General features: G+C 47.1%; 1 protein-coding gene across 1 annotated transcript; it reads right to left on the reverse strand.

Annotated features, from left to right (window-relative positions):
* Window positions 1–2,099: 2,099 nt before the first annotated feature.
* Window positions 2,100–10,405, reverse strand: LOC149330608 (uncharacterized). The gene is made up of 4 exons (XM_089559458.1): window positions 10,125–10,405; window positions 6,024–6,580; window positions 4,433–4,663; window positions 2,100–2,992 (listed from the first exon to the last, which is right to left on the reverse strand). The coding sequence occupies exons 2-4, from the start codon at window positions 6,570–6,572 to the stop codon at window positions 2,279–2,281; spliced, it is 1,494 nt and encodes a 497-aa protein (XP_089415584.1). The 5' UTR covers window positions 6,573–6,580; window positions 10,125–10,405; the 3' UTR covers window positions 2,100–2,278.
* Between the last annotated feature and the right edge of the window lie 1,435 nt (window positions 10,406–11,840).

Genomic DNA, 11,840 nt, shown 5'->3' on the forward strand with positions numbered 1-11,840 from the left:
AGCGTCAGAGTATGTCGAACAGCGAAGCAGTTTCCCAAGAATGTAGTTCTAAAATAGAAGTGAAAGTGAAGTTGAAAAATTCCGCTTTGGTGTGAGGGCCGCAGTGTGAGGGTCGCGAAAAAGAACAACGTGCGGTCATTAGCAGGGTTCATGCTCTCACAACGCGAGCGTGGTAGGTGACAATAGATGGAAGCGCGTGCACTGCGTTATCCGTTCTAAAAGCTGCCGACTGAATCAGCAGGCCAGCCCAGACAATGCCAGGAAGTTAGAAGATGCCTCCTGATCCGACTAATCTAATAGTAGTAGTAGTACAAGACCTTTATTCGGCCATAATTTACAGGCCGGGCATGTCGACCGCCTGGGCGACCAGAAGTCGCTGTTCTTCCTCCCCTTCAGCGCCGAGCCAGCCGAGCCAGGTGGTGATGGACAAAGAAGGTGGGGGGTAGGAACCCGACTGCTGAGCAGCCGGGCAATAGAAAAGGCAATGGGCCAGGTCCGCATAGATACAGGGGCAGTTGTGACCGGAGGGGTCCGATCGATAGCGATAGAGAAACAGGCGAGACGGGGTGATAACTGTATTCATTTGGATGTGCCGAAGAAGGCCAGCCTCCGGAACCGTAAGTGATGGATGAGGGGAAGGGTAAAGGCGTTTGTCTAGGCGGAGCTCGAGGTAGACCTCTTTTATGTTGCGGCGAAGGGTGAGTCTTCCACCGCCCTCCGAGGGCTTGGCCCAGGGGATCAACGGTGCCCGGAAAAGTGTGTCGCGGGCGAGCTGATCGGCAAGCTCATTGCCGTCAATCCCTGGGTGCCCAGGGACCCAGCGGAGGAAAACGATGGAAGGCTGCAATGCGGAGACCACTCGTTCGACCTCCTGTTGTAAAGAAGGGGTTAGGGTGCGTTTCTGTATGTGGTATGTGGTATAGCGGCTTGTTAGTCTGAATAGACTGTGTACTATATGCACAAACCATAGTGAGCCTATTCCGCGATGACTTTACTTACCGTTCAAACTTATTCGAGATTACGCCAGTAAAAGTGATCGATGCTTCATCTGGTGTCGCAACCTGAAGTTAACCACGCGACACCCTCTTTTACAACACTGGTGCACATCTACCTGAAAGGCTTCAGGAAAACAAGTGGTCGCGACTATTAGCGCCATTAGACGTGCCTTATTTCACGCAGTAGCCAAGGTGGTTAAAGAGGTTAACCGGTAGGCCTGTAGTGATATAAGCCTGGCGGCTTAGTAAATGTGCGCACGACATGAGCTTGAGGAGGCGCTTGTCATAACCATAGTCATGAGTGGTACTGCGCCTTTTCTACTCACTACCTCTGCAGTCATACTGTGCACTTTCACGAGAAGAGCAGCGCGCATCCCTTCCTTCCCTCCTCAATGCTGCAGCGATGACAGGAAGCTTTTTCTCGATAACATCTTGTTTTATTTCTGTTCTGAAGTTGACGAAGGCAGTTATCGGTTTACACCGAGCGGCTGGGTTCAGAAATACCTTTGTTCGAAAAGGCGGCAGTTACAGTGACCGACCCGAATGAAGTGCAGCCTTTATATATTGAACAATTGTTTTCAACTGGCAACTTTGGGAAATGCCAATGTTGCATCGACCTGCCTGCGTAAACCGTGAGCTGAAGTCAAGACTCTAGAGAGTAGCTGTCATATTCCATTTCACATTTATCCCACAATGCTACGTCAGGAGGGCTACTAATGCGCTCGGTGAAGAGAAGCTCACTCCCGTCTCACTGTTGTCTGAGTCGTGACCAATTGGAGATGGTGCTAGAGTGAAGGAAATACAGCACTATGAAAAGAAAGTGAAAGTATTGGAACACATCTTAAATAAGCGCTATTGTCCGGAGAGACATTAGTGCCAGCGAGAACACAGTTATCGTGAACAGTTGCGCAAGTTTGACCAGCGTTTCAAGTTACGATTTCAGGACAGTGGCCCTAGTGCTCGTCGTTTCCGAAGACCTGCCAAGCAGTATTCTGTTTATTGAGGACGACTTGCCTGTTTTATAGCCTATTGATTTTCTACAATGAAAATCTTTATTTTTTTACATAACCATTGAAATTTTTAACACAACTAACTTTTCTCTTGAACCCTATCACCGCCTTTTCCCTGGCAACTAGTAAGGTAAGGAAAGCGGCATACTTTCTTCTCGTTACCCTCCTTCTCTTTCCTCCTGTACTCTTTCTCTCTCCCACGATGCAGTGAATTGGTAATGGACACACAAAGACATCTTATTTCGCACAAGTTTACCGAGATCATGATCTGCATCACGTAGACATCTGCATCCCTTTCCACATGACCCCCTGAGTTTCGTCGACGAGCGGAAACTCGGCCATGCATGTTGTACACTTGGACCAGTGGATGTTCACTCGAGGAGCGTAACACTGGAAAAAAAGCCGGATGTCGTAGCTGTCGGTGGTCACGTGACGGAGGGACGGCAGCCCACTCACAAGTTTGTGCAGATCATCGACAGTGAGACCCAGCTCCGGCAAAGGTAGCTCTGTCGCGAGTGTTAAGTGCTCTAGGTATGGCATTGGCACGAAAACGCAGCGAAACACAAAAAACTGGCAGAGCAGTTCACCGTCTAAATGCAGTCTTAACAGATGTGTCGTTGCATCCAAGAGTTCCTTTCCTGCTTCCACTACAAGCTTATCGCTACAGGACGTGTCGCAAACGAAACTCATGCGCAGGTTAACCATAGCATGCAAGGAGTCCTTTGGGACTCCTCCTTCCTCGCTCCCTGCAACCGTGCAGTCAATAAGCATGAGGGTCTCCAGGTTAGGCCAGTGCCTCACGATGGCTGAAGGGACGACGTCTTTCACGCACCTAAGGGATAGGTGCTTGAGCCGCAGCCGCTTCAGCGCATTTTCCAATGTACCACTGAAAGTGTAAACCATGCCTGAAGAAAATGTTAACGACAGCTCGCTAATGCGCGTGAACCTTGAAATTTCGGCAACGGTCTCCATGCTTGTTGTGGTTACCTGCGAGAAAGACAGTACATTGTAAGAAAACTGCGAGTTTTCGGAGTTTTTTTGCTTGTATGGCAAATAAAAACACCGAGCACGTCACGTGTGTCGTTATCTAGAGTTTTGATTTGTTTTTTTTTTTTCAAGCTGTTTTTTCCCTTCAAACAGAACACTTTACTTCTTGTGCAGGAAGGGTCCATTTCAGAAAGCACTCGGAAGAAAACTTCGTTAATACGCTCTTCTGACCTTTGCAATAGTTTGGTTAGCCAGCATTACATATTGCATATTTTTGTAAAGTTGGGCGTTTCCGTGAACAAGCACAAAAATGGCAGGCCGTTTAGCATTCTTATAAATGAAACATTATTACAAAGCACCGTTTAATTGCAGGCGGACATCCCCTCCATGTACCTCAAAGCACGGTTGAGGTGTCCACTGACCCAGTGACTCACTTACACTTGCCACTCAGGGTTTCAAACAGACGGATACCTCTGAAACCCAGGGAGTGCGGCTAGAAATCCCTTCGCACTAAAAATGTTTTGCAGCCCAATGTCTTATCACTTATTTCTTCGTGGCTTGTATACATCCTTCTGACTACGGGACTATATGCGTTGGTAATGATGCAACATCTTATAAGGGACGTTTAGTCATACACTTGCCTTAAAGAATGCACGTTAATTATAAAAATAACTTCTCCTCATGGACTTGGGAGTTTTTTGATCGCTGGAAGAAAGAAGCTGATTTAGACTCTGCAACCAATTTAGCAGGCGGCTCAAAGCGTTCCTATTACAGCGCATGCCTTGAAAATGTTGCAGTTAGGACACGAAGCATGGTGAACTATTCTTTCTAGTGTAAACCTATTCATGCACTGCGAATCTTTCTAACGAGCTGGAAGAGTAGGTCTTTGCAGTCAAAGTGTTTGATCATCAGCCGCCAGCACTGTGGGTGAAAAACGGCGCTAGTTGGTAGCGTCCGTAAATGTGGCCTTTAAAGGAACACTCAGTACAAGTCCATCCAATTATTGTTATTGATTGTATGGGTTAAGTGGCCATTTTGATGCTTGCTGGCAGCGAAAGCCGCATTTATCCTCAAGAAAATTGGACTTACAAATCTTCCTGGCAGCCGACACAACTTACTGACGTCCAAACCAAAAAGGACGAGTCACCACCGTATTGAGATTAGTGCCTACATAGCCTGTCCCTTGGATCTGCACCGAAATATCATTGTCGACGCACGAGATTTGCTGCGAAGTCACCCGGTAATGGCGACACTTGTATTTAGTTTGTTATTCTTTTCCTTTTTAGCAGAGCTCCATTTTTGGTGAGAGTAGTCTCTTAGCGATCAGAACGCGGTAACCTGTAGATGCAAGCACCTTTTATTTGCCCTCAGAGTCCCTTTAAAACCAAAGGTAACAAAAAACCCGTAAAACTTGCCGCCGAGCAGATATCCGAAATTTACCTCGAGGCGTCGCAGACGGCGGAAAAGTTGGTGAGCCAGGATGAGGTGCTCCGGTGTAATGTTCACCGCATTCTCAAAGCAGCACATCTCTCCGTCAAGGCATTCATAATTGTTGCCCAGAATGAGGCTGCACGAGGTCAGCAGTGGGCGGTAGAAGGTCGAGAACATGATGACTATCTGTGGTCGGCCGGGTACCAGGACGTTGTGCATCGCCGTCTGAACCTCACACAACTGCGAAAAACGGTTGGCAGAGAAAGGGGGAGTTTCTTCTAGACAACAGTACTGAAGCAGATAAGGATCCACACTTCTCTTCAAGCATCTACACATTGTGTCCCTGCATCTCCAGCTTTTCAGGGAAAGCTGAAAAGACCATCGGGCATAAAGCACTGGTCTTACCATAAAGCTATAAGCTTTAGGAAGATAACGGTAAAGGTACAGAATGGCTAAGTAGTGAAGGCGCTCACTTGAACGGTCTGAATAGGGTGAATATGCAAATGGAAGGGTCTCGATTACTGTCTGCGCAAATGGAAAGCACATCCTTTTCTCCTGTTCAGCAGCTTTTCGATTTCCTGATTAGACTAAATGTCCTCCACACCATCAGCAGTTGTGGTTGATGCGGGCAACCGTCGTCGACGAGCGAAGCCGGGTCCTCTATAGCCCTTAATTTGACCTTGAAGAAGGTATTTTTTCCCTCGCTCTCCAGTGGCATGAACTGCTCGTTCTGAGACAGAGTGAATGCGAGAATATATGATTATTGGCTGGGGTTCGCTGTTAGGCCTAATAGGGAAGGGGACCTAAAAAAACAAGAATTGGCTGAGATCAGCTGTGGTTTAGCTTATGGTTGAATTCTAGGGCGAGCTGTCGCGTATGTTTGGGTGATAATAGCCAAAGATATTGTCTGATGTCTCCCGTTCAAACTTTTTCGTGGCTTCACCCCGAGTTACACAGAGTTGTTTATGAGTCGACCGATAGTTGGCTGCTGCTGTGTTTCCGCCTACGCCTGCTGGAGTTTTCAATGCTCTCGTTTTTGCGCATGCGCATTCTATCGACAGCGGCCTTCATCGGCTGGTGTTTTAGGGAACCTGACGGCAAGTGGATCGGCTAGAGCAGCCGGAAAGTGTAATGAAGTATAGAGAGTTGCTCCGCTGCAGTAGCTAACCCCTAATGCAGAGGCGCAACGGGTGGTAGCTGCTTCCATGTTTGGCTCTTCCCCGCCGTGACGTCATACCAGCTGCCGCACACACTCCGTACATGTTGTTCCTGACGGTTATGTCAGAACAGCCAATTGGTGACGTGATACAGCTTTTCACTGCGGACGAGCTTAACAAGTTCGAGACGGGAGGCCCCTCATAATCAATAAGATACATCCCTCCCGTTGTCAAAAGTTCGATCCTAAGAGCTGGCCCAGGGTTCTGGCGTACCAGACACTTCCGGCCACTTGATGTTTTGAGATTTTTGAGATAGTGCATAATTATGTTTTAGTTTATAATCTGTTTGATAGATTCACTACAAGGGCTCTTTCTCTCGACTATTTTTGGTTTTCGCCGAGCAGTCAAAGTGGCGACAACGAAGGACACGTTGCTATACTTACTTGAGGACAGGAAGACATTAATCCGAGGATTATCTTCCGGTCTATAAACAAGCCGGGTGCTCCAATTGCCGGAACACTCCCAAGCAGCCTGCTCAACCGGGACATGCGTGGTCCGGGCACCACAGGGAAGCCTCCCTGCAGTCTGTGTATCCTGATGTCGTGGTATAAGACGAGAACCTCTACTGAAGGAAACCACTCGACCAGGTCCAGAACGTAGTCACGGTTGTGCACGATCACGAGAGTCTCGGCATTCGAGAGGACCCTACGTGCTGCCGTGGCGAGACCGTCGGAAGATTCGAAGGAAGCACAACCTGCGAGTAGGGCCCCGACAACCCCTAGCTCAGTCAAGAAGTCGCAGTTTTCGACGAAGCTCTGACCGGTGGTTACTATTCGGCACCCGTCGTTTTCAAGATGGAGTCCTTTCGGGAAGTGCGGGAGTGGAGACGATGAGGACTGCCATGGCCGTTTGAGATTGAGCACGATGTGGTCTTCCAGGCCGCAGACGTTGTCTGGGTCACTCAAGTCGCGAACGACGTCACGGGCCTTCATGATAGTTGCTGAAATTGAAGAGAGGAATGAAGAATAAACGATTAAAACTGATACTCAACGTCATAAAAGGTTCAGTTTCTGAAACTTATCTGCGAATTACATCAACCGTCAGTATTCTTCCATACATTACAGTTTCAGTACACAGGTTTGTAACACTTGCGCAGGGCAATTGAATTGTAATAGCGACGCTGAAAGTTAAGGGTTTAGGTTGGACGGGGGCTACTGACAAACGTCGTTAAACGCCTTTATGCTTTTCGCTACACCCGGCTACTCAAAACCATCCGAACATCAATAGCGTGAACACGTCAAAATAAATTCTAGGCCACTAATTTGTTGCGGAAGAGATTGTGAGTTGCTGTTCGAAAGATGCCATTGAATGTGTTCTACAGGCGTAAACGTAATGGACCTAACTGCAAAAATTCGAGAGTTATGTCACCTTGAAAAAGCTGTACGTCAGATTAGGCGTGTGGCACCTACTGTGTTCTGCGTGTCACTATAGCTATCACCGGGGCCGGTAATGATCTTGCAATATGAAACGGGAACACGTTAAGTCAGTTTAACCACTTATTACTCCATCTGAATGTTCAGCTAAGAAATCCGTAGGTGAGAGCGAACTTACCATTCATTTAGATACTGTAGCTGTACATTTCCATGTAATGGCACATGGTTGAATAAGCCGGCAAGCTGCCAGGCCGTATACCACGTTCAAAAGAGGGCGTTTAAAGTCTATGGTACCAACCATTGAAATGTTCACAACAAAGGTCGTCGAGAGTATTTCCTTACCGACTACAGCCATCAGTTCCAGTCAAACGCAAAAATTCATGAAGGAATGCATATTTCTATATTTCCCAATCGACTCTGTTTTTCTCGATCAAAAGACATTAGCAGTAGAATATATGCGGCAGTCGCAAATCTTGAAATGCTGAAAAAAATTATCCGCTTGTTAGCACGTGTAATCCTATCGTCGGCTTTAGAGAAAGAAATGCGGCCTTGCGTCATGCTCAGGTGTGGCTGGGTTTCCGTTGGAAACGCGAATCACTCCTTCAAAGGCAGTTTGGCATAGAACTAGAGTGTTTAATAATGGAAAGATGGGTAATGTCTTCTAGGGCGCTGGAAAAATTGCGGTTGTTACCCTGAGTAACAAGATGCCCGTGTGCCTAATTATTGAGCTTGCAGTGACAGCAAAGTGTGCACTAACCACCTGCTTACGCGTGGCCTCAATGGCACTTAAACAGAACAGGCCCATTTCATGACGATCGTGTGACTGAGCATGCTTTCTGTCGCATGATTGTTGCACGCCTCAAAGGTCATTGCGCTCTCTGGGAGGATTTTTGTCCTATCTGTGACTAGCTAACCCAAATTTCTACCTTCCTCCGCGGTGACAGAGGTCATGGTGCTTGACTGTTGATCCGAAAGACCCGAGTTCGATCCCGGCTGTGGAGGTCGCATTGTAATAAAGGCTGAATCCTATAGAGGCCCGTGTAATGTGCGATGTCAGTGCACATTAAGGAACCCCAGGCAGTCGAAATTTCCGGAGCCCTTCACTACGGCGTTCCTCATAGCCCGAGTCTGTTTGCGACGTTAAACCCCATCAACCAACCATAAGCCATACTCCGCCTTTTAATGCACCTGCTACTTACAGACATCCATGCTGTGAATACTGCGGGTGAAAACAACTTTTCGTTGTAGTCGTTATTAAACACCGCCTCTTTCTCCTCACGGTACCTCTTTACAGAAAGCAAGTGATCAACGGGTTTTTCATCTTAGCCCCCTAACGGGGCACTAATGGCAGACATTAAGCTCTAAATCTGTGTAAGGTAAGGAGAACAATTGTCCTCGCCTTGCGGGAACTCTTGGTCCGTATAAGCACTCATACGGAACGAAAACACTCATACGGACCAAAATAGGCAACTAGGTAATACGTAAATAGGTAACTTGTAATGACCTTTCCTCTGTCGATCACATGGCCGTAAAGCTACTCAACAAGAAGAGCAAGCATTTTTTGGAAGCACTAGCAACACCTTTTTACCCAATCATGCCTGCGCTTATGGATATGAGTTGCCACGCGCTGTCAACGAAACTCGCGGCGTTCTTGAGATATCTGTGTTACGTCCAGGGTAACTGGCCAATGAATGTTATCATCCAAAGACGCACTGCCAATCTCTCAGAATGACGTATTCCGTTTATCGCAGACCGAGAGGCTATCGCCCGCAGTTTCGAGGTGCGCAGTGAAACATTTTGCGGGCTGCCTAGGCAAAGAACGTTGCATGACACGTTGCCTAACACAAAATTCCCAAGGAATTTTGTGTTACAGGCAAAAACCCACACAGTCCCGTGAGATTAATATGTATCCTTAAAAACTATTGCAAGTTTAAAATCTGGCTTTTTGAGCTAGAAGAACGCTTCTTCCAGCATAGCATTGTCAGCAGTAATGTGCATCACAAAGTAGTTAAGACTTCCTAACTATCAAATGGTTATTTTGCACGAAATAGCTACCTTTTAACTAATTCAGTGAGTCTCCCTGTTTAGTGAGAGGCGTGTAGCTCACGTCAAGTAATACCTAAATCAGCGTTTAGAATTTTGAAAACGCAGTTACTCTTGGCGCTGTGGCCCAACGAATTTTGGCTATTTCGAAGAGTTCTGTGCACTGGAGGGGTAGCTTCGCCGGCAATCTTTTCGAAATCGGATGTAGTTTGGCGCGATTTGGGCAAAACTCAGGAGATGAACTGCATAGCATGGCTGTCCACGACCTAAACAGGAAAAGCGGAACGGTCAGAATAAAATTCAAAAACGAAGAAAATAAAGCTCATGCATGCGTCTCTGCAGGGAACAGCAATTTATGTTGGCAGTGATGAAATGGGAGTGTAAAGAGAATGCATTTACTCAGAGCAGATACTAGCCACCGATGGGGACGAACATTGTGAAATGACTCGAGTACAGAAATGGAGTGGAATTCATTCGGCTGGTAATTCTCGGCTCATGCATAGCCGCCTACTGTAGTGTTCTACTGTAGTACGGGGCAGAAACTAAGGCTGACGGAAAAGCGTGACCTCGAATTTTCAGCACCGGAACAAGCTATGAAAAGGAAAATGGTATCTGTGGCGTTAAGAGACCAGAAGAGAGTCGAATGGAGGAGGAAACACCGCGGGTCAATTATATGCGTGCGGAAATCAAGAATGAAGCAGTCGGGACAAGTGCTGTAATGCAAAGAGAAGAAGGCCACGGTGCCTTAAGTTTACTTTCATGGATTATAAGGGTAGAAGCGGGAGGGAGAGGGTAACGTGGATGTGCGAAATTGTGGGGACAATGCAGGATATCCGCGAAATATTGTCAGTGCAGCTAGAAAGGGCCAAAGGGAGGGTCCTTTGTGCTGCAGTGAATGTAGCCAGGCTGATGATGATTACGAAGATGATGATGAAACAGTGACTAATGACTATTCAGAGACGGACGAGTAGATCGAGCCGCGTAAAATAAAGCGAAATTAAATTCGTCGAAACCTTTTTAATTGCGATACATGAAATAACCAAAGGAAAAGTAAGATTCGGTACTTACCTGGCGCAGGCACAAGTGAAAGGTTTCTCTAAGCTGGCATTGGCAGTCTCTTGAAAGCCGCGACTGTGAAAGAGGCTAGTGCAAAATTTATGAGCCAGAAAGATGCTCATGAGGCTTGGGCAGCCTTTTGTATTTGGTCCACTTCAGTCACAAATGGTTTCACACTGAACAAGTGAGCATCAAGAACGATTTCGTTGGCTGTCCGGGGAAGTCTTACAAGCACAGATTTGTTGGGTCCCGCACGGCGGTGCTTTGGCTATCCGGCTGCTCTTGCGGTCGCAGTAGTGGCTGCTGGAGAGGGGAAATTAAGGCAACGGGGCTCCTGTCACTGCCAGAGCCGCGGCGTGAACACTGAACCTCGCTTTGAAGACGGCCCCCCCCTCAGTCCGTGCGCTCTATCTGCAATTGTGTCGATAATGCACCCGATTCGGTTATCAGTCTTTCCGGTATTTGTTCTCAGGCCAATATCTCAATGAAGCATTTGATTTGCAGGAAAACCAAGAAGGCTATCTATTCCTGCGAACGCGGATACGCGTTATCGGGGTGCATTTTTCCGCGAGGATATAGTTACATGTTCGTTCGTTCTGCTTATTTTGCTCCGCAGGAGCAACTGAGTCTATGAAAGCACTGCAGACTAAGTTCCTTGTAAACAATAACTTTTAAACCGCGTTCATGTTCTGTAAAACCTTTAACGCACCAATATTATATTGTCTTGATGTAGAAGGGTTTATAGCGCAAACAAAGACACGGACAAGAAAACCGAAACACACACAAGCGCTTACTGTAAACAGGATTTATTCGTCGAAAGCCGCACCTTTTATAGGCGGAAGGATCGTAACGGAAAAGATGACAAAAAGACAGGGGTTGTGACAGAGCCATCTAATCGCGAGCGCATGCGCGGGTAGGCAAGGGCATCAATCACACTTCAGTTTATCTTCCCATCGAATCATCAGATAGCTGCATTAAAAAAGTCAGTCTCAGCCTGGAACAGAGATAAGGAAGGTTCGCTGATGCACTCGCTGCCAAGTTTCTGTATTTGGTAGGCTTCTAGGCTTATCCGTGCTGTCCTGTCTTTACTCTTACCAAGAACCTTTCTCTCCTCAAACCGGGCCACACATACTCCACACTTACTTACATGTGCAACAAGATGCTTGTATTTATCGTATTTCTTTTCTAAATTTAGGGCGTGTTCCCCTAGACGGTCATTGACACAACGTCCAGTTTGGCCCACATGAAACTTTCCACAAGACAAGGGAATGGAATAAACCACTCCAGTGGAACACCTAACGAACGGCTTCTCATGCTTTTTCGGGCACTCGCGCTTTTTTGCACTGCAAATGCACGGGCAGAGCTTTCCCAACTTGTTGGAAGCCGAGAACAAAACAGGTACACCATGCCTGCTAGCAACTTTTTTGACGTTGTTTGAGATTTTGTGGAGGTAGGGCACAACCTCTGGCCTAGGGGCCTTTTCGTCCTGTTCCACGTTTGAACTTCTGAAGGAAGACCTTAGAGACTGCTGTCAGAACCGACCAAGGAAACCCTGCAGCCACAAGCCGGCTTATCTGATAATTAAAGCTCTGAAACATCTGATGTGGGCACGATTTTTGGAGAGAAGATTCCAAGCACAGCGACGCTAATCCGCTCTTGATAGTCCTGGAGTGCGCCGAGTCATACGGCAACAACTCATTCTTTGCTCGTGGGTAATAACCCCAGCAG

The sequence above is a fragment of the Amblyomma mixtum genome, chromosome 9 (assembly GCF_055824585.1).
Source record: "Amblyomma mixtum isolate Tamu chromosome 9, ASM5582458v1, whole genome shotgun sequence".
Lineage (NCBI taxonomy): Eukaryota > Metazoa > Arthropoda > Arachnida > Ixodida > Ixodidae > Amblyomma > Amblyomma mixtum.